The sequence below is a fragment of the Meles meles genome, chromosome 18, assembly GCF_922984935.1.
Source record: "Meles meles chromosome 18, mMelMel3.1 paternal haplotype, whole genome shotgun sequence".
NCBI lineage: Eukaryota > Metazoa > Chordata > Mammalia > Carnivora > Mustelidae > Meles > Meles meles.
In genome coordinates, this window is record NC_060083.1 from 59,463,640 (window position 1) to 59,488,878 (window position 25,239).

The following is a 25,239-nucleotide window of genomic DNA, read 5'->3' on the forward strand; positions in this document are numbered from 1 at the left end:
GCCAGTGAAACTCCCCGGCTGAAGTACAGTTAGGAGTGATGAGGCTTACGGTGCCTCCGCATTCCTGCAGTGTGAACCCCGGCTTCACCATCCTCCGCAAATCTTTGGTAGAATCTACACTTTGAGTATGGGAACGGAATTTTTTGGAGAAACTGAAGAATGGACTGAAGTTGCATTTATTGTGGGGCAGATACAACAAGCTGGAGGTCAGGAGCCAACAAGGTTGTGCCATGGGTCATTTGGGAATTCGCAGAAATCTTGGAAGGGGAATGAGAAGTCTACACTCTATGATTTGAGGGAATGAGTGGGTTTCTGTCTGGTTTGTTTAGATCTTGAGAAGCAGTAAAGCCTTTGCTTCACTGAGCCCTGCGGCTCACTTTACAAGCACTGCCCGCCCCCAGATTCCCAATTTCTGTCAATGGTGCTTTACTTCTCTGATCACTCAGGTTAAAAATGTCATAGTCATCAAAACCGCACACACACAGAATGTGGCTTTTCTGCAAAGCATCCTTGTCGAGACCTCAGCCCTTTCCAAGTTCAGTGATGGTGGATTATCACGTTATAGCTCCCTAGCAACTCTCTCTGTTTCTAGTCTTTTTCTCCCTACAAACTATACCTCTAAGAGCTCAATCTTCCTCAGAACACCACCTGGCTCTTCTCTTTCGGCTTTCTGAGTTCAAGCCCTGCGTTGGGTGTAGAGATTACATAAAAATAAGATCAATAAGTGAATCTTTAAAAATTAAAATTAAAACTTAAAAATCTTTTAAAAAGTACACCGGCGACCTCCAGGCCATTATAAGTACTACTCGCCACCCAGACTATTTGGGAGTCCCTCAATGTGTTCAGAAGAGCCATTGCTCCCAGGAACTCTACCCTAACTGATCACGCTCTTCTGTTTTGTTCGGTTGGTATAAACCGCTCCGTACTGACATTTTTAAAGCTTTGCTGAGGTATACTATACACAGCATAAAATTCATCTATCGTACAACTCCATAGCCTTAGTAACTATCACAATCCAATTGAAAACACTTCCACTACCCCCAAAATGTTCCTTTATGCCTGTTTACAACTGATTCCCACTCTTTTCCCCAGCCTTAGGCAAACACTGCTGTTTCCCAGCTCTATAAATCTGCCTTTTCTAGCCATTTCATAGAAATGGACTCATGCACAGTCTTACATCCAGTTTCTTGCACGTAACACAATGTTTTTGAGGCTAATCTGTGTAGTGCAGCACATATCATCAGTTCATTCCTTTAAGGGGCCGAACAGCATTTTATTGTATGAATATATCTCCCTTTGTTGATCCATTCATTAGCTGATGAACATTTGGATTCTTTCCCATTTGGGGGCTATTACGAACAATGCTGCTATGCACATTCGCATGCATGTCTGTGTGTGAATCTTTTGGAGAGATGCGTGGGAGTGGAACTGCCAGACCATAAGGTAAACTTAAGTTTAACTTTTTAAGACTCTCCCAAACTCTTCCAAAGTGGCTGTTACCGTTTTACATTCCCAACAGCAATGCACAAGGATTGCAATTTCTCTACATTCTCACCAACACTTGATACTGTCTTTTTTATTGTAGCTATCCTCTCTTTTTTTTTTTTTTTGAGATTTTTATTTATTTGACAGAGAGAGATCATAAGTAGGCAGAGAAGCAGGCAGAGAGAGAGAGGGGGAAGCAGGCTCCCTGCTAAGCAGAGGGCTCAATGCGGGGCTCGATCCCAGGACTCTGGGATCACAGCCTGAGCCAAGGCAGAGGCTTTAACCCACGGAGCCACCCAGGCGTTCCTGGAGTGATCTTCTTGATTGTGAAATACTACCTCATTGTGGTTTTAATTGTATTTCCCTAACAACTACTGGTGAGCATTTTTCCACGGTTTTATTCGCCACCCTTTTATCTTCTTTGGTGATATCTCTATCCAACTCTTTTGTCCATTTTTATTTTTATTTTTTGTGGAGCCCAACGCAGGGCTTGAACCCACAACTCTGAGACCTGAGCTGAGATCAATAGCCTGATGCTTAGCCAACTGAGCCATGCAAGAGCCCCTCTTTCGTCCATTTTTAAATTGGGTTGTCTTGTTAATACTAAGTTGTTCAAGTTCTTGGGACATTCTGGATGCGAATCCTCTATCTGTGTGTTTTGCAAAGATTTTCATTCAGAAGGTGGCTTGATTTTTCATCTTCTTAATGTTTCCCGAAGCAGAAACATCCTTAATTTTGAAGAAATCCAATTTACCAGTTTTTTTCCTCTTCTGGATTGTGCTTTTGATGCTGTATCAAAGAACTCCTTGTCTCATTTGATTCAAATAAATATTTTCTCTCGTATCTCCTTTCAGGGGTTTTACAGTTTTCATTCTTAAATTTGGGCTGTTTTTCTAAACAGCTTTATTGAGATATAGTTCACACACCACACCGTTCACCTATTTAAAGTGTACTATCCAACGGTTTTCCAGTATATTCACAGAGTTATATAACTATTCAGCACTAATTTTAGGCCATTTTCATTATCCCAACAAGAAACCCATTAGCAGTCCCTCCTTTCCCCCTCCCCCCAGCCACTGACACTCGCTAATCTACTTTCTGTCTCAGAGGATTTGCCTCTCAGGGACATTCAGGATTATACAACGTATAGCATTTTGCTTCTGGCTTCTTTCACTTGACATTAATATTTCAAGGTTCATCCACGGTGAAGCAAATACCAATACTTCAGTCCCTGTTGTTGCCTAATAATGTTCCATTGTGTGGACTTATCACATTTTATCAACTGTTCCATTTGCCAGTTGATGGACATGTGGGTTATTTCCACCTTTTAGCTATTATGAAAAATGCTACTATGAACACTGATGTACACACATTTTTTCCCATTTTTTTCTTGGGTGTATGTATACCTAGAAGTGGAATTAACTGAGTCATTTAAGGAACTGTCAGACCGTTTTCCAAAACAACTGCACTATTGTACATTTCTGCCGGCAGGGTGCCGGAGTTTCAGTTTCTCTGCATCTTCACTAAACTTGTTATTAGTCGTTATACTGACTACAGCCATCCTGCAGGGTGTGAAGTGGTAACTAATTAGCGTTGCATTTCCCTAATGGCTGACAAGAGTGAGCATCTTTTCATGTGTTTATTGTCCATGTGTACACCTTTTTGGTCTATTCAGGACCATTGTTCCTTTTCTAGTTGGGTCGTCTTTTTCTTATTAAATTGTACAAGTTCTTTATATATTCTTGATACAGATCCCTTATCATATATATGATTTACTAATATTTTCTCCCATCCTGTGACTTGTATTTTCTTTTTTTTTTTTAAGATTTTATTTATTTATTTGACACTAGAGAGAGATTACAAGTAGGCAGAGAGGCAGGCAGAGAGAAAGAGAAGCAGGGTCCCTGCTGAGCAGAGAGCCCGATGCGGGGCTTGATCCCAGGGCCCTGAGATCATGACCTGAGCCGAAGGCAGCGGCTTAACCCACTGAGCCACCCAGGCACCCCACTGTGACTTGTACTTTCATTCTATGACCCATTCCAAGTTAATTTTTGTTGATGTGAAGGAAGAGTTTAAGTTTTGTTTTGTTTTGCTTGTTATTATCCAAATGTCCCAGCACCATTTTGGGGGTGGGGGGCTTATTCTTTTCCTGTTGAAATGCCTTGGTACATTTTTTTTTAAGGTTTTATTTATGGGGCACCTAGATGGCTCAGTCAGTTAGGCAACTGCCTTCAACTCAGGTCATGATCCTGGGGTCCTGGGATCAAGCCCCGCTTTGGGCTCCCTGCTCAATGGGGACCCTGCCTCTCCCTCTACCACTCTCCTGCTTGTTCTCTCTCTGTGTCAAATAAATAAATAAATAAAATCTTTAAAAAAACAAAAAACAGCCGGTCAATTTCTTTTAAAAAACATCTGTTGGGATTTTGACTCAATTTTAGCTCAATTTGGAGAACGCTGGCATCTTGACAATATTGACTTTTCCAACATGAAATGTTCAATTACTTAGATCTTTCTAAACTTCTTTAAAGCATCAATCTCAGCAATATTTTACAATTTTCAGTCTTACAGAATCTTCAGTCTTATAAACCTTATACTTCTTATGTTAAATTTATTCTAAGAATTTTATTCTTTTTGATGCTATTGGGAATGAACTGCTTTCTTAATTTAATTTTCAGATTATTGCTTGTATGTAAAAATAGAATTGATTTTTGTATGTTGATCTGGGATGTGCAACCTTCTGAACTCATTTATTCATTGTAGTGGTATTTTTGTGGAATCCTTGGTGTTTTCTACACATAGGGTCATGTCATCAGTGAATACAGTTTTACTTCTTCCCTTATAATCTGGATACTTTTTTTTTAATTTTTAAAGATTTTATTTATTTATTTGACACAGAGACAGACACAGCGAGAGAGGGAACACAAGCAGGGAGAGTGGGAGAGGGAGAAGCAGGCTTCCCAAGGAGCAGGGAGCCCGATGTGGGGCTTGATCCCAGGACCATGGGATCACGACCTGAGCTGAAGGCAGATGCTTAATGAATGAGCCACCCAGGTGCCCCTCATCTGGATACCTTAAGATATATTTTTAAAATGTGTATGTGTGTTTGTTTATTTTGCCATACTAGACAGAATCTCCCATCAACACTGAATGGCAAGAGCAGACATCCTTCCCTTGCTCCCAATCTGAGCAGGAAAGCATTCTGTACTTCACCGTGAAGTATTACTAGCCAGGCTTTTCACAGATGCCCTTTATCAGGCTGAGGAAGTTCCCCTCTATGCCTAGTTTGCTGAGTGTTCTTCATCTTAGAAAGGCTGGATTTGTCAAATGTTTTGTCTCCACGTATTGAAATAAACATGTGGTTTTATTCTTTATTCTACTAAAATAATACATTTATATTTGATTGCTATTAATCATTGTCACATAAAATATTAACATTGACTTCAGACATTAAACCAACCCTGCCTTCTCAGGATATATCCCACTTGGTTATGGTATAGTCTGTATCCTCAGTTCTCTCTGTATGCCTGCATTCTACCTCTGATATAGATGATAAGCACTGAAATTCTGGAAGGAGCATAATTTTTAAATAATGATGTTTAAAGGCCATATATTTTAGATTAAAAAAATGATTTCAAAGCATAAGCACTCTTTCAGCAACTAAAACCTTGTGCTTAGCACCTATATTGCAGGAATAATTAGAATAGGAAATCACTGTAATTGTTAAATTTATATGTCAACTTGGCTTGGCTATGGTGCCTAGTTGTTTGTCCACACATTAATCTAGATGTTGCTGTGAGGGTATTTTGTAGACGTGATTAACATCTATAATTAGCTGACTTTAAGTAAAAGAGTTTACCCTTGATAACGTGGGTGGGCTTCATCTAATCAGTTGAAGACTGTAAGAACAAAAACTGAGGTTCCCCAGAAAATAAGGAATTTTCTGTCTTAAGACTCTAACATAGAAATCCTGCCTGAGTTTCCAGTCTGCCAGCTTGCTCTACAGATTTCAGATTCAAGACTACATCAACTCTTGTCTGAATTTCCAGCTTGCTGGCGGGCCCTAAATATTTTAGACTTGCCAGCCCCCACAATCAGAGGAGCCAATTCCTTAAAATAAATCTTTTTATTTTAAGGAATGTATGTTCCTTAAAATAAGGAATAGACATATATTTTTTAATTTTATTTTAAGGAATATACATTTTTTTTATTTTAAGGAAGATACATATATTTTTGTTTTTTATTTTAAGGAATATACATATATTTTAAAAATATTTTTAAGGGATTATTTATTTTAAGGAATATACATATATTTTTAAAATATACATATATCTCCTATTGATTCTGTTTTTGGAGAATCCTAAATGATTCTGCCACCAAAGAGCTTGAATTGTTCATATGAATAGCCTGTATTGATAATATTCCCTTCTGTGACTCATATCCTGACTTACAACGTTGATCTGAGAGCTATCCTGCTGCTTGCCACAGGGATCAGAGCACTGAGCACAAGGATCAGAATCTAAAACTAGAGAACAGGCGGTGCTCAGTAACGCACACCGATGGCAACCCAGAAAGAGGACAGAGATCTAAAGAACCAAAGAACATAACCGCCATCGTGCAAGGAAATCAAAGGCCCTAAGTCTGAGGACAAAATCAGGAAGTGAAAGAAATCAGTCTGTTAATGATGAAGTGAGATACAAATTAAGCAAAAATATTAGAGGTTTGGAGAGGTGGGTGCCTGGGTGGCTCAGTCGGTTCAGCATCTCTCAAATCAATAAAATCTTAAAACAAAACAAAACAAAACAAAAAAACAGAAGTACTCCATTTTAATTGTTTAAAAAATAATACTAGCATTTGAGGGGCGTCTGGGTGGCACGCTCAGTTAAGTGATGGATTCTTGATTTCAGCCCAGTTCATGACCTCAGGGTCATGAGATGGAGCTACATTGGGCTCTGTGCTGGGCACGGAGCCTGCTTCAGATTCTCTCTCCCCTTCTACCTGTGCCCCTCCCCTCAATGCATGTGCATGTGCCCCCACTCCCTCTCTCAAAAAAAAAAAAAAAGAAGGGCGCCTGGGTGGCTCAGTGGGTTAAAGCCTCTGCCTTCGGCTCAGGTCATGATCCCAGGGTGGTCCTGGAATCGAGCCCCGTGTCAGGCTCTCTGCTCAGTGGGGAGCCTGCTTCCTCCTCTCTCTCTGCCTGCCTCTCTGCCTCCTTGTGATCTCTGTCTGTCAAAAAAAAAAAAAAAAAAAATACTAGCATTTGAAATCTTGATCTTGATGACTTCAGCATTAAATGGAGCAAAATTTAGGTTTTTTTTGGTATTAAATGTACTTGGTATGAATTTCAGGAACTTATTTAATTTTGATGTATCAGTTAAACTGTGCCAAAACCAAACAATTCTTTATTCTGTAGTGAGTTCCAGATATTTAAGTCCTTGGTTTCAAAACTGATGTTCCTAAAAGCTAAGCGCAGCTTTTATGACTATTTAATGGACAAAGACATTACCTGTCTTTAAAACCTGCTCCTACCGTAGGACAGACCCGTGTGACAAGCATATAGGTTTTCCAATATAACAAAAATTTGGAGGATAATGATGCTAGCTGCTCAGGACTCTACCATTCTGAATTTTTACAACAAGTTTAGCTCTTAACAACCTGAGCAAAATGAATTACTCTTGTTTTTCAATTTACTCAAATACGTGTAAGGAAATAAACTAGATTCATGGTAATTCATTCACTGAATTACAATGAATTAAGTTGTCTTACAGAATATGCCCATTTCCTGCTGGATAGAGAAAACAGGCCTAATGACTTTTATCAATGTGGACACCCCTTTCAAAAGATGAGCATGCAGGGCGCCTGGGTGGCTCAGTTGATTAAACGACTGCCTTCAGCTCAGGTCATGATCCCAGAGTCCTGGGATCAAGTCCCACTTCAAACTCCCTTCTTGGTGGGGAGTCTGCTTCTCCCTCTGGCCCTCTCCCTTCTCATGCTCTCTCTCTCTCAAATAAATAAATAAAATCTTAAAAAAAAAAAAAAAGGTGAGCATGCATGCATTAAAAACAACACCTCAGCAAAGCCACACTTTTGCTAAACAAATGGTCATGGGCGTGTAAAGAAGCGAAGATCCTGGAGAAGTATTTATAAGCATGCATAGCTCTACCTCAAAAATGACAAAGGTACGACCACATACAGAACAGTGCTATAAAGAGCTTTCTATGCTAATGCCGAAACACTATATAGAAATGAGCTCCCACCATGCCTTGTTATTTAAATGACTAATAATCATGTATTTATTAACAAAGCTAAATATCACCGAAGAACACATGTATAACATTAATCATTGCTGCACTATTTACAACAGTAAAAAATTGAAAAAAAGTTGAAAAAAAAAAAAACCCTGCCAAATATTCACCAACAGAAGACTACGTTGAGGGGCACCTGGGTGGCTCAGTCATTAAGCATCTGCCTTCAGCTCAGGTCATGATTTCAGGGTTCTGGGATTGAGCCCCATGTCGGGCTCCCAGCTCAGCAGGAAGCCTGCTTCTCCATCTCCCACTCCCCCTGCTTATATTCCCTCTCTCGCTATTTCTCTGTCAAATAAATTAATAAAATATCTAGGGCGCCTGGGTGGCTCAGTGGTTTAAGCCGCGGCCTTCAGCTCGGGTCGTGATCCCAGGGTCCTGGGATCGAGTCCCGCATCGGGCTCTCTGCTTGGCGGGGAGCCTGCTTCCCTCTCACTCTCTCTGCCTGCCTCTCTGCCTACTTGTGATCTCTCTGCCTACTTGTGATCTCTCTCTGTCAAATAAATAAATAAAATCTTAAAAAAAATAAATAAAATAAAATATCTAAAAAGAAGAAGAAGAAGAGGACTATGTCAAAACAGGGCATTAGAATACAAAGGAGTAGTATACAGCTGTTAAGAACAAAGATACTCTCCAAGTGCCTGGGTGGCTCCGTCATTAAGCATCTGCCTTCGGCTTGGATCATTATCCGGGGGTCCTAGGATCAAGCCCTGCAACGGGCTCTCTGCTAGGCAGGAAGCCTGCTTCTCCCTCTCCCACTCCCCCTGCTTGTGTTCCCACTCTCTCATGGTCTCTGTCAAATAAATAAACAAAATCTTTAAAAAAAAAAAAAAAACAAAGATACTCTCTAATATGGAAATAATATAAAAAGATCTCCAAAATCTCTAAAAATGGTGAAAAAAAGGGATGCTTGTCTGGTTTAGTCAGTACAGCATGTGACTCTTGATCCCAGAGTTGTGAGTTGGGCATAGAGATTATTTTAAAATGTAAAATCTTTTTTAAAGAGTAGAAAAAAGATGCAGAACAGTTTAAATAGCAAGTTGTGCTTGTTACTGCACAAGAAAACTCTAGAAGAATTCTAAAGAAACCAAAAGTGGTTACACAGGGATGGGAGGTATATGGGAAGAAACTGGGTAGATGAAACATGGAGTGAGAACGAGATTTTCACTGTATGGCTGTTCATTCTATTAAACTTTGAAACATGGGGGTGCCTGGGTCATTCAGTCAGTTAAGCGTCCAATTCTTGATTTTGGCTCAGGTCACGATCTCGAGGTCATGGGAACGAGTCCCGCCTCAGAGTTTACTGGGGATTCTTCCTCTCCCTCTATCCCCCCTGCCACCACTCACACTCTCTCTCAAAATAAATAGATAAAATTTTTAAAAATTTAAAAAACTTTGAATCATGTAACTTACATTACTTATTGAAAAACTAAATCATTTTTTTAAAAGTAGGCTCCACACCCAGCGTGGAGCCCAACGCGGGGCTTGAACTCATGACCCTGAGATCAAGACAAGTAACCGACTGAGCGACCCAGGCGCCTCCCCCAAAATAACCGTAAATGATTTAGGCTATTTTATTTCCACCCATCTCTAAAAAAAAGAAAGAAAGAAACCTAAGTTTCAACATGAAATCTACTGTTCTCAGTAATTTCTAAATATTTCCAGCTCAATGAGCATCAGAAATGTAAAAATACAAAAGGAGGAAAGCACCTGTGCTGGGCCCTTTGGCCATCACAACAGGGACAGAGTCCCCTGAAGAAAGCAGACTGCGCTATCTGCTTTGTTCTATCAGTGCTGGAGATAGGACGACCTCTCAAAATCAGCCCAGTCTGATTCCTCGGCAAGGACAGGCCTTTGAGTTTCTCTCCATCTTGACGCGGAACAGCCTCCTTTCCACAAATCGTCACAAGTCCAAGTCCTTGTGAAAGGCAGAGGCTGATGGCTTAGAGAGAAGAGCACGAACTGGGTGACCCTGGCCATCCTAATCTGTTTCTCTGGACTTCCATTTCCTTACTGGTGGGATGAGCGGAGCTGGGGCCAAATTCTCTCAAAGGTTCCTTTCAGGTCTGCAACGCTACCATCCTACAAAAAGGTCAATTTCAAGATCAGAGGAAGGGTGGGAGACGCCTCCAGACGACAGCGTACACAAGTTCATGGAAATTCTCAAGTACACAAAGGTTTGCTGACTGGCACCTGGATCTTCTGATTCTTACTTTTTTAAAAAAGATTTTATTTATTTGTTTGAGAGAGAGAGAGAGAAAACCAGTGGGCGTGGGGGGTGGGTGGAAGAGGGAGAGGGAGAAGCAGACTCCCTGTCCAGCAGGGAGCCCAATCATGACCTTAGAGGAAGGCAGACACCTAACCAACTGAGCCACCCAGGTGCCCGATTCTTATTTTTTCTGCTTTATCGTCAACATAAATAATGTGGTCCCCTTGCTGTAAAGACTTCTCATTTACATAACTTCCAATAAGAAATTACTCAGAACCAGTTAACGCTTTTAAAGCACGGATGGAGTGAAGAGAATTATTTCGGACTGCCAGCTCTGAGTGTGTTGGTTAAGAAAAGTTTGAGTTTGGCCTTTTGATCATTTTATGATCATCATCCAAGACTCATACTTGTATTACTGTCCTTTGGGAAACAGCCTTCTTGAGATTTACCTAGGCTAATTCCCACACGTGAAGGGAGGGTGAATCCTCTTCCCAGACTCCGAACTCCACCAAAATCTCTAAGCTCAGCAAAACATGCTTCCATATTCTGATCGATAAAAGCTAAGTGATTTCGAGGGGGGGGAACCACCCACAAATCCTGTGCATATTTTTGTCTATTAGAAAGCAAAGTGCATGTTTTTTGGGGCATTGGCTACATATAGTCATCATCAGCTCGAGTTGTATTAAAACGCTAAAGATCGGCAGCTTTATCCCAGTTTGTTTTTAAACAGCTCTTAATCCTATTCATCTCATGCTTTGGCACAAAAGCATGGGGAAACACAGCTCTCGCAGACAGTCTGCGGGGTGCAGGTCCACTGTCTGGTCCCTGCTTCCACCTGGCACAGACCGGACACACTGCTGGGAAAACAGCTCATCTCATTAGCATGTCTTTATTCTAAGGCTCCAATTCTGACACCTCTCCAAGATCACCCACATCCTTCTCAGGTCCTAGGCCAAAGAGATCGTAGCCGCCAGTCCCCCAGAAGTCTGGAGAAAAGCAATGAAAAATAAAGAGCATAGACTTGGGTCAGGCACCAGCAGTCCGGACTTGGCCGGTGCTCAATCCACTCCTGATCCTCTCTACTTCGCTGTCAAATCCTCCTCCACCTCCCATGGTTATGCCACAACCCAGAGGCTGGACACACGTACCTTTTTAATGATTCTGGAAACAAACGGAACACTTCACTACATTTTAAAGAGCTGTGCCCTGTCCCCAGGCTATCCCCAGTCCAAAAACCGGGTCTGCCGCTACTCTGGCAAAGGGACACCCGGCGCAGTCTGCTACTCAGATTCCCAAGCACTGCTGTTAAACACTTCTTTCGGCTGGTGACAGCCTCTGGAAAAGCGCAGCCCTGCAAACGCATTCTGGGCCTCCAGCCTGCAGCAGGCAACGGAAGCTTCGCCCAAACCTACTTCCAACCTGCACCCCTGCCTCCCTTTCCAGAGGCCTGGACGCGCGGTCCCCGGCCGGTCCCCGGCCGCCCCCCGCCCCCCACCCAGCACAGGCGCCCGTGCCAGATGCCGGACCCGCTTCCCGGAGCCTCCAGCTCCCGAGGGGTCGGGGCGCAGCGGGCGCGGACAAGGGCCCCGCCGGGGCCGCGGGCACCCCGCCCCTCGGGAGCCGCAGTCCCCCCGCACGCGTCTCTGTCGCCGGGCGCACGGCCTGCAGGCCCCTTCGCGTCCTGGGGCGACCCGGCCGGCAGGCCACCGCGGCCACCCCGCCAAGGGCCCCTCTGCACCGGCCCGCAGACCTCCCGCCCCCGGCCCCGGGGCGCGCCCGGCCCGCCGGCCCTCACCGGACTTGGGCGGGTAGCGGTACACGGAATTGGACGGGATGTCCACCTCCTCCACGCCCGCGTGCTGCCGGCTGGTCAGGGCCCCCATGGCGCTGCGCCCGCGCCGCCCTCGCGCCTCACCGCGGCCGCTCGCCCGGCTCGCGGTGCGGGGGTCGGCGGCCCGCCGCGGCCGGCTCCGCCTTGGCGCTGCGGCTCTGGCGGCGGGGAGCCCCCGGCGCGCCGCGCACCATCCTCCGCCGGGCCCCGCGGCGGCGCCTCTGCCGAGGGGGGCTGCGGGCTGGGGCCGGGGGCGCCGCCGCCGCCGCCGCCGCCGCCTCAGGCCGCGTGATGTCAGCGACCGCTCGCGCGCGGGGCCCGGGGCGGCCGCGGCCAATGGCGGGACGGGGCGGGGCGTCGGCGACGCGCCAGCCAATGGGCGGCGGGATGCGGCGGGAGCGGCGGCGGTCCCGGCGCGGGGAGCCGGCTGGGGGCTCGAGGCTCCCAGCGCGGGCAGAGGTTCTGCGGACTGCGGGTCGGACGACAGTCCATCCCGGAGCCTGTCGCCATTCTGCCAGATCCCCGAAGGCGGTGCGCGGCTGTCCCGCGGAGGGAAGGCTGCTCCAGCTCCGCCCCGGCATCCGCGAGCGGGCGTCAGGAGCCCGCAGAGGGGCGCCCCCAACCCCGGCCCCCAGTCCCGGCCCCCAGCCGTGGAGGTGCGAGTGCGTTGCGAGCAGAGAACCGCGTGGCGTCCGCGTCTCTCTCGCCCCCAGCGCCTCTGCCCCAAAGTACCCTGCTGATCCCATCTCCCAGGGGTCGGGGAGATGACCCAAGGCTGGTGACCCGCGCTAGGAAGATGTCGCCATGCCTCTCACGTAGCTCCTTTCCGAGCGCCGAGCTCTATCCACGCACCCTGTTTTTGGTCCCTGAGGCGGCTCCTGTAACTCTGAAGTCTGGAGCGCATCAGCCCAAGATAAGATCAAGACATCCAACCTCTGACTGCATCTTTTGGAAACTTCGGAGGCCTGCGTGCGGAAAGTCAGCGCAGGGGAACGCGAACAGGGTCAGGCAGAACACGGGGCCCCTCTTGATGAAAACACACGAGACAGTGGGAGGCTTGGACGGGCAGAAGGCGCCATTCTAAAGCTTAATTATAGACACCTGTATTTTAAACCATTTATTTTATTTGTGGGTCTGGTGGTTTTTTTTCTGAGAGGGTGGACTGCTCAGCAGAAATTTCAACTGCTAGAACATGACTTCAACAACTTTTCACAATGTTTGAAATACAGTCTGTGGCGTGTTCAGTTCCCTTGATTAGGTTCACAAAGCCTTTTTACAGAGTCTAGCTTTTTCCTGATTATATTTTGCAGTGTTCATTGCCGTCTTTTCAATAGCACCCAACAGACCTGCCGCTAAAGGTAGGGAAGCCCAGTTGCCTTGGTTTTCTCCCTAGACCCCAGGATGGCAGGACACATTGCTGTTTTATATTGACTGATTAAGAACGGCTTCAGATACATGTCAAGTCCCTGACCCAGACAAGCTGGTGGGCAGCCATCTCCCCAGCACCCGGCAGAGTTCAGAGCCCTCCCTCCAGCCCCTGGCCCTAATCACTAGAAGGCTTCCAGACATATCTCTGGGAAGGAACTGATGTCCTTCTTGATACTCCTTTCCCCACATGCAGGTCCTACCTTCTAGGAACAATAAAGTAAACTACCAGTCATGAAGAATCTAGAATAGCAAAGGCCTTCAGCACATTGCAGAGTAAAATGTTGCCTTATCATCCTGGGCTCCTTCAGAGACCTTTGTTCTTCCTGCCCTCAACATCCTGCATCATGCTCTTTATGGGTTCCTCGGGACCTGAGGGTCTCAGTCAGAGCCCAGCAGGGATGTGGTTCGATAGGGCAGCTCAGTTCTGTTGTTTGCGAGGATCTGTCTGGTCCCAACTCAGTCTGCTTTGAGGCTGGGAAACAGGTTCATTTCTCATCTTAGATAACACTGTGCAAGTCTGTAACTTGTTTCCTCCTCCCACGAATGAGTCAGGAATCCAACGCCTAGGATAGGAGAAGAAAACAAAGCATCGCACAATAATATCAGTGGACATTTATTGACCACTCTCTCTGCTAGGCCCTATTTGGAACACTTTTACATATTAAAGCATTCATCCAAAGAGCATGTGACTCAGGGCTTCTGAGTTCAAGCCCCATGTCTGGTGTAGAGATTACTTAAAGATAAATTCTTTTTGTTTTTTAAGATTTTATTTATTTAGGGGCGCCTGGGTGGATCAGTGGGTTAAACCTCTGCCTTTGACTCAGGTCATAATCTCAGGGTCCTAGGATCGAGCCCTGCGTTGGGCTCTCTGCTCATCTGGGAGCCTGCATCCCCCTCTCTATCTGCCTCTCTACCTACTTGTGATCTCTCTGTGAAATAAATAAATAAAATCGTTTAAAAAATTTATTTATTTACTCGTCAGAGAGAGAGAGGGCACAAGCAGGGGGAGCAGCAGGCAGAGGGAGAAGCAGGATCCCCACTGAACAGGGATCCCAGGACCCCCCCCCATCATGACCTGAGCCAAAAGGAGACTACTCCCCAACTGAGCCTCCCAGGTACCACTTTTCCTATTATTTCTTTTTAACTGAGCCTTGATTCACTCATTGCTTCTTCATAACAGGCAGTGAGGGCCGGGTTATTTTATTTTATTAAGAATTTATCTTTAGGGGCGCCTGGGTGGCTCAGTGGGTTAAAGCCTCTGCCTTCGGCTCAGGTCATGATCTCAGGGTCCTGGGATCGAGTCCCGCATCGGGCTCTCTGCTCAGCAGGGAGCCTGCTTCCTTCTCTCTCTCTCTGCCTGCCTCTGCCTACTTGTGATCTCTCTCTGTCAAATAAATAAATAAAATCTTTAAAAAAAAAAAAAAGAATTTATCATTAGGGGCGCCTGGGTGACTCAGTGGGTTAAAGCCTCTGCCTTCAGTTCAGGTCATGATCTCAGGGTCCTGGGATCAAGTCCCACATCGGGCTCTCTGCTTGTCGGGAAGCCTGCTTCCCCTCTCTGTCTCAGCCTGCCTCTCTGACTACTTGTGATCTCTGTCGAATAAATAAATAAATAAATATTTAAAAAAAAAAAAAAGAATTTATCTTTAGGGATGCCTGGGTGGCTCAGTCCTTCAAACGTCTGCATTGGGCCCAGGTCATGATCCCAGGGTCCTGGGATAGAGCCCCGCATCTGTCTCATTACTCAGCAGGGAGCCTGTTTCTCCCTCTCCATCTGCACCCCCCCACTCGTGCTTCCTCTCCCTCTATCTCAAATAAATAAATAATATTTAAAAGAAATAAAAGGAAAAATTAATTGATTGCTTGATTAATTAATTAAAGAGAAACAGTAGAGGTGTCTGCCTGGCTTAGTTGGTAGAGCATGCAACTCTTGATCTCAGAGTTATGACTTCAAGCCCCATTTGGTTGTGGCATCTACTCCCCCCAAAAAATTCTTTTTAATTAATTAAAAAAAAAACCAAAAAGAAGTGATAACCAGCCATCTAGGCCCATGAGGCAGAAGAGAAAGACATAGGGGATAGTTTGGAGAAAATTGTAGCTCAAAGAGACTTTCTGGGAATGGAGTTCAAGTCCCACTTTCTACAATGTGATCACATAGTGTTGTTTGGGAAAAGAGAGTTTCAGCCGGTGCCCAGGTCAAAGAAGAGATAGGCAACCAAGCTTTGGAGGAGCCACCTCTGGGGGGCCAGTCCTGCGTTCCTCTCTGATCCTTCCCTGGCGCCACTTGGCTTCCTCACCAGAGATCTGGGCCAGGGAGAGGGCCCGAGGGAGAAGACGGCACAGACAAAGGAAAGATCCAGAAGTGATTGCCATCAAGAGAGCCATAAAAATGCTTTTAACTTGAATATATGGTCTGGTGCGGGGTGGCACCGCGTGCGGGAGGAAATAACATGCAAATACGAGGCATCCTTTGTGTAAATAGCCTCACAGCGTCCTCTCCATTTGCATGCTCCACCGGCAGCCCTGGCGAGAATCTCTGCAGAGAACTCGGTGTTTAAGGGTCTCACAGGTTTCCTCTAAGCCTCCACTCAAGGCTGGGAGGGAAGAGCCGCACGTTTTATCAGGTCCCAAGCTCTTCTCAACCTTGGGTCTAAGGGAGAACGGGAGAAGCGGCGGGGGGCAGGGGGAGAAGCACAGGGAGGAGCAATTTTGAGGTCAGCTCGTCCCTTCGAGCTTTCAGTTGTGTCCGTTGGCGTGTCCTGATTTCAGCTCAGACGTGCATTTTGCACCTTCGTGACACATGCACTCATTTGAGCGATCCTCACAGACCGCTGTAACAGGAAGGAGAGAGAGCCTGCAGGTGAAAAGCTGACAGATGCAGATCTGAGGGGAGCTCAGCATTCCCAAGACAGCAGGGGAAGGGGAGGATGCCTGGGACCCAAAAGGGCTGGGGCTAAGACAGGCCCCTTCTTTGCTGTTGCCTTGGCCCTTCCGTCCCTGATAGTGTGATAGGAAGATTGTATCTCTGGCTGTTCTAAGTGAATGCAGGGTCTCTCCAAAAGACAGGGTCCAATCAGCAACACACGGCTCCTGATCCCTCTTTCAGTCCTTGGGCCGTGGCTTCCGTGGATTAAAGCTAAAACGACCCGAAGAGAATTTCACATCCTATTCCAGATCCGTGGACGAGGCTGACGCCAACAGACAGAGGGGTCTGATCCCAAATGCGTTGGGACCCTGCAGATGGATCCTCGAGCAACCTAACGCTCTCCGTTGAGGAAAATAACCTTGCCCATTAGGAAGCCAGCAATCAGGCTTTCATATTTTGCTTCTTGCCAAATGTGAATTCCTCATTGTTAATTTCCTCCTCAGCTGTGTGCCGCTAACAAAGGAGAACTGTTCAAACGGCTGCAAACTTCAGCTGGGTCTCTAGCTTCTTAATCTACTTTTCCATTTAAGACCAAAATGAAAGACCACGCTTGCAATGCCCTGCGTGGCTGAGCCCAGGCTGAGGAGAGTGAGGTGCTAGGGTGCATTGGCTTCAGGGGGCGCTCATGCTCACGGCCAGGCAGGCGCCCCAACAGCCTCTCCCTCGTTTTCGCCCCATTGTCTGGGCATCTGGCATCTGCAGAAATGAGGGACCTGAAAGTGAGTCCTATTCAAGCACTAGTTTAAAGAAATTAGAAGAGTCCGTTCCTTTACACTTTATTTTAGTTTAGGTCCATTACAGATTTTTTTTTATTTGAGAGAGAGGGAGGAGTCAAGCAGGCTCCCCGCAGAGCAGGGAACCCAATGAGGGGCTTGGGGCCAGGACCCCGGGATCATGACCTGAGCTGAAGGCAGATGCTTCACGGACTGAGCCACCCAGAGCCCCGATTTCAGTTGACTTCCAGATCGTTCTATCAAGTACCAGACCCTGTTAGCTTGTTTCAGTAGGCTCACTTCTGCCTTAATCTGCCCAGCCCTGCTTTTGGTTTTGGGCTCAGCCCCACCTGGGGCTGCACATTCTGTGCAATGAAGTCAGTGAAAAGAACACACCACTAACATTTCAGCCCAGTATCCACTCGGCTGCCCCTTCTGCCCTTCTCGGGTAAACACACCAGCAGGCGAAAAGCCCAGCCTCTGTCTCTGGTGACCTGGAGAAACCAGAGTGTGAGAGAGGCAGCGTGGCGACAGCCCTGTACCCCTCTTTAACCAATGATCAACTATGCAAAGGAAGAAAGTGAGAACGAATTCTTGTTCTTCTCCTAGAGTTTCTTGGCCATGCGTGTCCTGGCTGGAGCATTAGATCTGCAAGAAGCCTAAAGGTCATCTAGTCCCACCCCTTCACCTGACCGGTGAGGCAGCTGCAGCCAGGGGAGGGCAAGGGACTGGCCCAAGGCGTACAAATAGCAGCATGGCTCAGAAATCAGGGACCCCAGGCCCCATGCGCTGGGTCTTGCTAGGGGAAACCTGCACTGCTGGTTTGGTTTCTTTTTATTTGGGGGTAGGCTGTGGTAGGGCCAGTGTAAGAGGACAAATCAATCTAAGGGGAAAGCTCAAACCCAGTGCAAACCGTGCAGATGCCGTGGACGATAAACCGGGTTACAGGGATGTTGTCCACACCCATGCTCAAGTAGGAATAAGAAAACCCTGAGCTTCTCTCAGCGCTGCTTCCCCCTCTACTCCTCGGAACCTGGAGCTGAGATCAGATCGTCACCTCACTCCTTGCAGGCACAGGAACCAAAGCGCAGATGAGAAGAGGGGAGCGGGAGCGAGAGCAGCCACGGAAGGTCAGATCAGATTCTTACCAAGTGGGTTAAAAGTGCCCTATACACACTAATGGTGTGTTTCTGCTAAAGCCTGAGTATGGGCTAAAGCCCACCCCAGGCCCAGGATTCAGTGACTTCATTTACAACGACATGTTTATTCCTGAGCTAATTCCTTGTTTACTTACATGATAATCATCCTCATTAGGGCACTTCAAAGACTCTGCGTTGAGCCTCCAGAGTAATAAACAGATACTACCTACTGTTGTGGTTCTCACGGTACTGTTGGAAGCCCTAGATTTTTTTAATGCACCATTATATTGGTGCATAATATTGCTTAGTATTATTATATTGCTTAGTTATATACTGTTATCTTTTATATTCCAAGATGAAATCTATGTATGAATAGAAGTCTGGCAATTTCATTAGCTTCCTCTCTGGTCTTCCTGCTTCTTGGTCCTCCTTCTAAAAATCACTTGTGGGGGGTAGGGGGAGGAGTCACCTGGTGGCTCAGTGGGTTATGTGTCTGCCTTCAGCTTGGGTCATGATCTCAGGGTCCTGGGATCAAGCCCCAGGTCCAGCTCCCTGCTCAGCAGGGAGTCTGCCTCTCCCTCTCCCTTGGCCCCACCCCGGTTCTCTCTCAGATGTATAGATAAAACCCTTTAAAAAATAAAAAATAAAAATCACTCTTGGGTTAACTTTCCTGGTATGCTACTCCTTTGCCCATATACCTTCCGTGGCTCCCTGTGACCTTAAGCAAGACAAGTGTTTTACCCCTGAGGTATTTCTTCCCTCTGCTTCCCATATAACCTACTTGTACCCCGAAAGCATCTATCATTCCTGTTCATGTGTTTGTTCATGGAAAACCTTTCTATGGGTGCCACTCCTGTGTGCAGAGATGAATCCCCCCCCTAGATGAAATCCCACCTCCTCCATGAAGCCCCCTCTGAGAACCCTGGCCCACCGCTGATTCTTCGTTCGTAGAAGTCCCAGTGCATGAATAATTTTCTGTATAACTCATCTGATACTTACATGTAGGACAAGGTTCAAAACCCAGCTCTTCCGTTACTGTCTGTGTGCCCTGGGAACGTCCTTGCATCTCCCTGAGCCCTACTTTCCTCCTCTATAAATGACATGAGAATAGCAAAGTGCTGTCTGAACGTTCGATTAGACAAGGTATAGAAATCCTCCCTCAAATGCAATAGCTTCAGTCCCTGCACTCAAACGGATGGCCACCCCCAAATGGCTCCTTAGCTCCTAAGATCTGCATCAGTCCTCTGTGGATGGGGGCCGGGGGTGTATCTGTGAGTTGCTACTGTTAACTTTGCACTCACCTGCCGCCTGCTAACTAGAAAGAAAGCTCATTGGGTTGGGGCCTGTTCTCTCGAGCTGATTGTTCAGGAATTTTGCCAACCAGTTGTTAAACTGTTGGTAGCTTGAAATTGGCCACAATGAGACTATTTAAAGCACAGAAACCATCAAATGCTGCCCATCAGGGCTTTGCCCACGCCCTGAGCCAGTTTACCGCCAACTTGGTCTTAGGTTTCTTTGAATGCACCACCCCCAACCAAAGGACTGGGTACATTGTTTCCCATATTATTTTATTTTATTTTCAGATTTTATTTATTTTTTTGACAGAGAGAGAGAGAGAGAGGGAAGGAGGGAGAGAGTAGCAGAGGGAGAGGCAAGGAGCCTGATGCCGGTCTTGGTCCTAGGACCCCAGGATCACGACTCATGTCTAAGGCAGACGCTTAACCAACTGAGCCATCCAGGCGCCCCTGATCATTTTTTTAAAAATTTTTTTTTTTTTTTTTAAGGAATCTCTACACCCAATGTGGGGCTCCAACTCAAAACCCGGAGATCAAGAGTCGCTTGCCGTACTGATTGAGCCAGTCAGGTGCTCCAAAGAAGAATCATTTTAGTTTTGTTTTAAAGATTTTTATTTATTTCTTTGGGAGAGAGTGCTCGTGCACACACTCACATGTATGTGGGGGGAGGACAAGGGACAGAGGCGGGAGGAGAGGGATCAGGGATCCAGTTTCTTTTTTTTTTTTTTTAAAGATTTTATTTATTTATTTGACAGAGATCACAAGTAGGCAGAGAGGCAGGCAGAGAGAGGGAGAGAGGGAAGCAGGCTCCCTGCCGAGCAGAGAGCCCGATGTGGGACTCGATCCCAGGACCCCGAGATCATGACCTGAGCCGAAGGCAGAGGGTTAACCCACTGAGCCGCCCAGGCGCCCCAGGGATCCAGTTTCAAGCTGACTCCCCGCTGAGCACCGAGCCTCAGGACCACCCCACCCCCACCTGCCAAATCAGGACCTGACCTGGAATCAAGACTTTGTCGCTCCACCGACCGAGCCACCCAAGCACCTCAAGAATAAAGATTTTGCGCAATCACTCCATCCAAGCACTTGTGAATGGATGATCTCCCTGAATCTTTAAAACAACCCTAAGAGATAAGCAAAACTCCAGCTCCCTCAGCGAGATGGAGGAAGCAGGAACTTGCCTGAGCTTCATCTGAATCCAAAGCCCCGGTCTAGCCCACAGACTGCCAGTCTCGAACCAGATTCCATGGGAATCTTGTCCCGGTGCCAGGCCTGCTGGTCCCAAGCCGACAGAGGGGTTCCGTCTGTTCCGTCCCCGGTGTCGGTCGTAAAGGGCAACGCTCCAGGCCCTCCCTCCAGCCCCACCTCTGCCTCCCAACATACTTAATCTGCCTTCCTTATCCCACCCACTTCCTTCCACAGCATCTCCTTATCTGAATTAGGACCTTTTTTTTTTTTTTCCTTTAGGACTATTTTTCAACCAGCCCTTTGCCGCTCTACGTCCTCTAGTCTATAGAAATCCTTTTCTGCCTGGAAGTTCTCTCCAAGAGCTCTGGGAGATGAAAACCCTAAAACCCTTACCGTCCTATACATTCTGCGGCCCCTGTGCCTGGTGACTGCCTTCGGACGTAGACAGACGCCCTGTCTCCTGGAGCCGTCCCTTCTGGTGCCCGGCTCCGGACCCAGTCTGGTCAGTGGGGCAGCTCTGGTCTGTCTGGAGGCTCCCGAAGGGCAGGACACGGGATTTTCTCTGACTGCTCTCGGGCCCCGGGGGCAGGCTAGGCCTGGGCGCTGCTAGTGTGGGGGCACATTCTGGTGGTTTCCCAACTCTGTTGTGTACAACCCAGGGCTCTTGTTCTCAGTAAATACTTCCTTCCTCTTTAGGCGGAATGCTGCCCCGTGTTTATTTACAGCTCCCATGCTTGGTCCAAGAAATGATCCGTGTGGCTTGGGCTTTTCGGGTCAGGAAATAGCATATGTCTAACGTTCACCCCAAGGTGCCCTGTGTTCCTAGAGGAAAAGGACACCTATCACTGCTAAACTTGCAAAAAAAGATCAAGGACTTTATTTTAACCAAACACATCTCTTCCAGGACTTGCCCTGACTTCCTGTGTTCCTGAACATTCCTGAAACTTCAAGCGGAAACTCATCAGAAACTCCAGACTCGGGGCACCCGGGTGGCTCAGCGGGTTAAAGCTTCTGCCTTCGGCTCAGGTCATGATCCCAGGGTCCTGGGATCGAGCCCCGCATCGGGCTCTCTGCTCAGCAGGGAGCCTGCTTCCTCCTCTCTCTCTGCCTGCCTCTCTGCCTACTTGTGATGTCTGTCTGTCAAATAAATAAATTAAAAAAAAAAAAGAAAAGAAAAGAAAAGAAACTCCAGACTCTTCAGCTTCAGCTTTGCCCTCCAGTCTGCTGAATCCTACGCCATGCAAATTCCCCCTGCACCTCTGGGATTTAGAGATAAGCAGGTGAAAATAGCCTCATCCTCACTGCCCGACAGCCCCGTGTCTGGGGAAGAGCCACAGGGCAGTGGTTTAGATGGTCCGTGTAATCGTCAGTACCCTGGTCTCCTCTATTTCTCACTTCCCCCCGGGTTAGGAGAGGCCACATGATTCTTTTTTTTTTTTTTTTAAAGATTTTATTTATTTATTTGACAGGCAGAGATCACAAGTAGGGAGAGAGGCAGGCATAGAGAGAGAGAGAGGAGGAAGCAGGCTCCCCGCCAAGCAGAGAGCCCGACGCGGGGCTCGATCCCAGGACCCTGGGATCATGACCCGAGCGAAAGGCAGAGGCTTTAACCCACTGAGCCACCCAGGCACCCCATGGGCCACGTGATTCTTAAGGACAAGGAACCACGAACAGAGGTGTGTTACTTTCGGGCTAAAACACCTAATTCCCAAGGCTCGACTGTCCAGCACTGTCATTGGCTGCTGGAAGGTTCCACATAGCTTAAAGGACAGATAGGAAACCCTTCCGGCTTTGAGATCCATACTGCAATTATTCAGCTGTGCCGTAGTACAAGAGCAGTCATAGATAATACATGAACAAGTAAGGATGACTGTTCCAATAAAACTTTATTTATAAAAACAGGCAAACAGGCAGCGGGCCCCCCCCTCAACCCCCCACCCCCACCCATCACCCCCACCCTCCCGCCCCAGGGCTAGAGTTTACCAACTGGGAACTTCAGGACTGTAGAAACTTGCACAGTCTGGGTCATCAAGTCGTTGCCCAGAGGGCAGTTCTTAAGAGTGACCAAACGGCGGCAAACTTTGTATTGCTGAGAAGTAAGACTTCAGGATTGTACTTGCCGGAACATAGCTCAGCCTGACCTGACTAATTTTTTAAAAAAGACTTTTATTTATTTATTTGACAAAGAGTGTGAGTGAGTGAGAGAGAGAGAGAGAGAGCACAAGCAGGGGGAGAGGGAGAAGCAGGCTCTCCACTGAAAAAAAGGGAGCCCAATGCGGGGCTCGATCCCAGGACCCTGAGACCATGACCCCAGCCAAAGGCAGAGGTTTAACCACTGAGCCACCCAGGCGCCCCGACATGATTAATTTGAACAGTCTCTGTACTACCTTGAGAAAGCAAGTGCCATTTTTTGGAAATAAAGGGAAGGATACTAACCACCCCCTCCCACCCCACTGCCAGGAGTAGGTCCACTCTAACCCTTGCCTATCCAAGCTAAGCATCACCCCAGGCGGTATCCCTATAGATCCCTTGAATCCTCCTTGCTATGAACTCACTTTCAAAGTAACTCTGTGACTTGATTCACTCCGTTCCCTCTTTGAAAATTCCTTTCATTCTCCTTCTATCTCCCTGAATCCTTCCTGGCTTCACTTCTTCCTCCCCTAAGGAGCGTTTCTTTTTTTCTTTTTTTTAAAGAGTTTATTTATTTATTTGACAGACAGAGATCACAAGTAGGCAGAGAGGCAGGCAGAGAGAGAGGAAGGGAAGCCGGCTCCCCGCTGAGCAGAGAGCCTGATGTGGGACTCAATCCCAGGACCCTGAGATCATGACCTGAGTTGAAGGCAGAGGCTTAACCCACTGAGCCACCCAGGCACCCCAAGGAGCCTTCTTATCTCCTCTACCACCTATGATTATTAGTTCAGATCAAAGTTGCTGTCTGGGGTCATGGAAAAGAGAACAAGAGAGCCAGCCCTGTTTGTGAGAGACCCATGTTGGTAAGGGGTGGGGAGCACAGAGCTCACCCAGCAGAGTTAATGGGAGAGGCACGGAAGGGAGAAGGGCGAATCACGTCCACAATGAATCAATCTGTCGCTCCCACAGTGCCTTGTTTGGAGATACATACGTACAAAAGTAAATGACAAAGAAAAGTGAGGGAATGATGAATGCAAATTTGAGGATTACGGTCTGGGGGGAAAGGAGGGTGTGCTTTTGGGGAGGCTCATGTGAGAGTTTTCGATCTTGGATATCTTGGATATCCAAGATATCCAATCTTGGATAATCTTGGATATCTTGGGTTCTGTGTTGGGTACATGGGTGATCGTTCATCATTCCTCAAACCGTGCGTAGGTTATACACAAACGCTTGGGGTGTGATATATTTCTCAAAAAAAAAAAAAAAGTGGGTCAGGGGGTGCCTGGGTGGCTCAGTGGGTTAAAGCCTCTGCCTTCGGCTCGGGTCATGATCCCGGGGTCCTGGGATCGAGCCCCACATGGGGTTCTCTGCTCAGCAGGGAGCCTGCTTTCCTCTCTCTCTGCCTGCCTCTGCCTACTTGTGATCTCTGTCTGTCAAATAAATAAATAAAATCTTTAAAAAAAAAAAAGTGGCTCAGGTAAGAAGGTTGTCATAAAACTTGAAGCCAGCAGCTGCCACAGCCATGGACCTGCTCTGTTTTGAACGAAAGGGTGTGGTTACAGAGGCCCAGCCCCATGCCCGCCAACTCGTAGACCGTCGAGAGAAAGTGCTGGGAGCCCAAGTCCAAGCGGACAATCGAAGGCCCCTCAGAAGAAGACCCTTCCTTAGAAAGTTGTCTCTCTACCCTGCCTTTCTCTCCGCCTTGGCAAAAACCGAGTCTCCTGTGTCCCTTGGAAAGGTTGCCGGAGACTCACCTACCCTGAGATACACCTGGCAACGGAAGGCGGGGCCGCCTTATCGCAGGGCTGGCGCGGGACAGGGAGTGCGGTGCAGGCCACCCTCGCTGCTTTTAGGAAATGCCGTTAATGATGCTGGGCGTGGTATGGCCTTTGTCCCTTGGGGAACTTGGGACATTTGGTGAAAATGTAATCTGGTGTAAACCAGCATGAACTCATCCCTTGAGGAATGGCTTTGACCTTTCTGCTACTTCCAACAACCCAGACTGGCTTTTCTTTCTTTGGTAACACCGAGGGAGCAGAAAAGGTGGATGCCAGGGGGCAGGCAGGGACAGAAACTAGATTCTGATATTTAAGAGCACCAGCTTGGGGGGCAAACACAAGCAGCAGAGCCCAGAGCTCACTCAGTTCCACCCCGAGCTGAGTGACCTTGAGCAAGTCACTTACCCTCTCTGACCCTGCTTTTCTCACTTGCTAATTGGGGATAGGCACAGTCCCTATCGCCTAACAACACCTCACTGGGTTGTTAAATAAAGTAATTACCTTATTAAATAAGGTAGTTCAAACAAAGGATTTAAAACAGAGTTGGGTTCATAGTGCATTCTCAATAGACGTAAATCTCAGTTATCCTCAGTTATCGTGGAGGAGAACCGGGATTTGCCTGGAGTAGAGAGAGCACTGCTGTGCCAGCCCCCATCCTCTTTAAGGAGAAAGACGAGGAAAAAAAAATTAGTGACAAGGTCTTCCTAACCCACTCTATACAGTAGAAATAGCATCAATTTTTGCTGAAAAGTGGTAGCACGAGGCACACAAAAGCGAGCCCTAGCATCGGAAGTCCGAGACAGGGAAAGGGAGCCGTC

General features: G+C 47.2%; 1 protein-coding gene across 3 annotated transcripts in view; it reads right to left on the reverse strand.

Moving 5' to 3' along the window:
- RNF157 (ring finger protein 157) overlaps positions 1-25,239 on the reverse strand; it is a 96,704-nt gene that overhangs the window by 70,604 nt on the left and 861 nt on the right. Inside the window, exon 1 of one of the 3 annotated variants that reach the window (XM_045985607.1) lies at positions 11,792-12,046. The exons of 1 other annotated variant lie outside the window; for it this stretch is intronic. In XM_045985607.1, coding sequence (XP_045841563.1) covers positions 11,792-11,879 — 88 coding nt within the window. In that variant the 5' untranslated portion in view covers positions 11,880-12,046. Of the gene's footprint in view, positions 1-11,791; positions 12,050-25,239 lie in introns of those variants that run through there. One more of the 3 variants, XM_045985609.1, reaches the window with a different exon arrangement.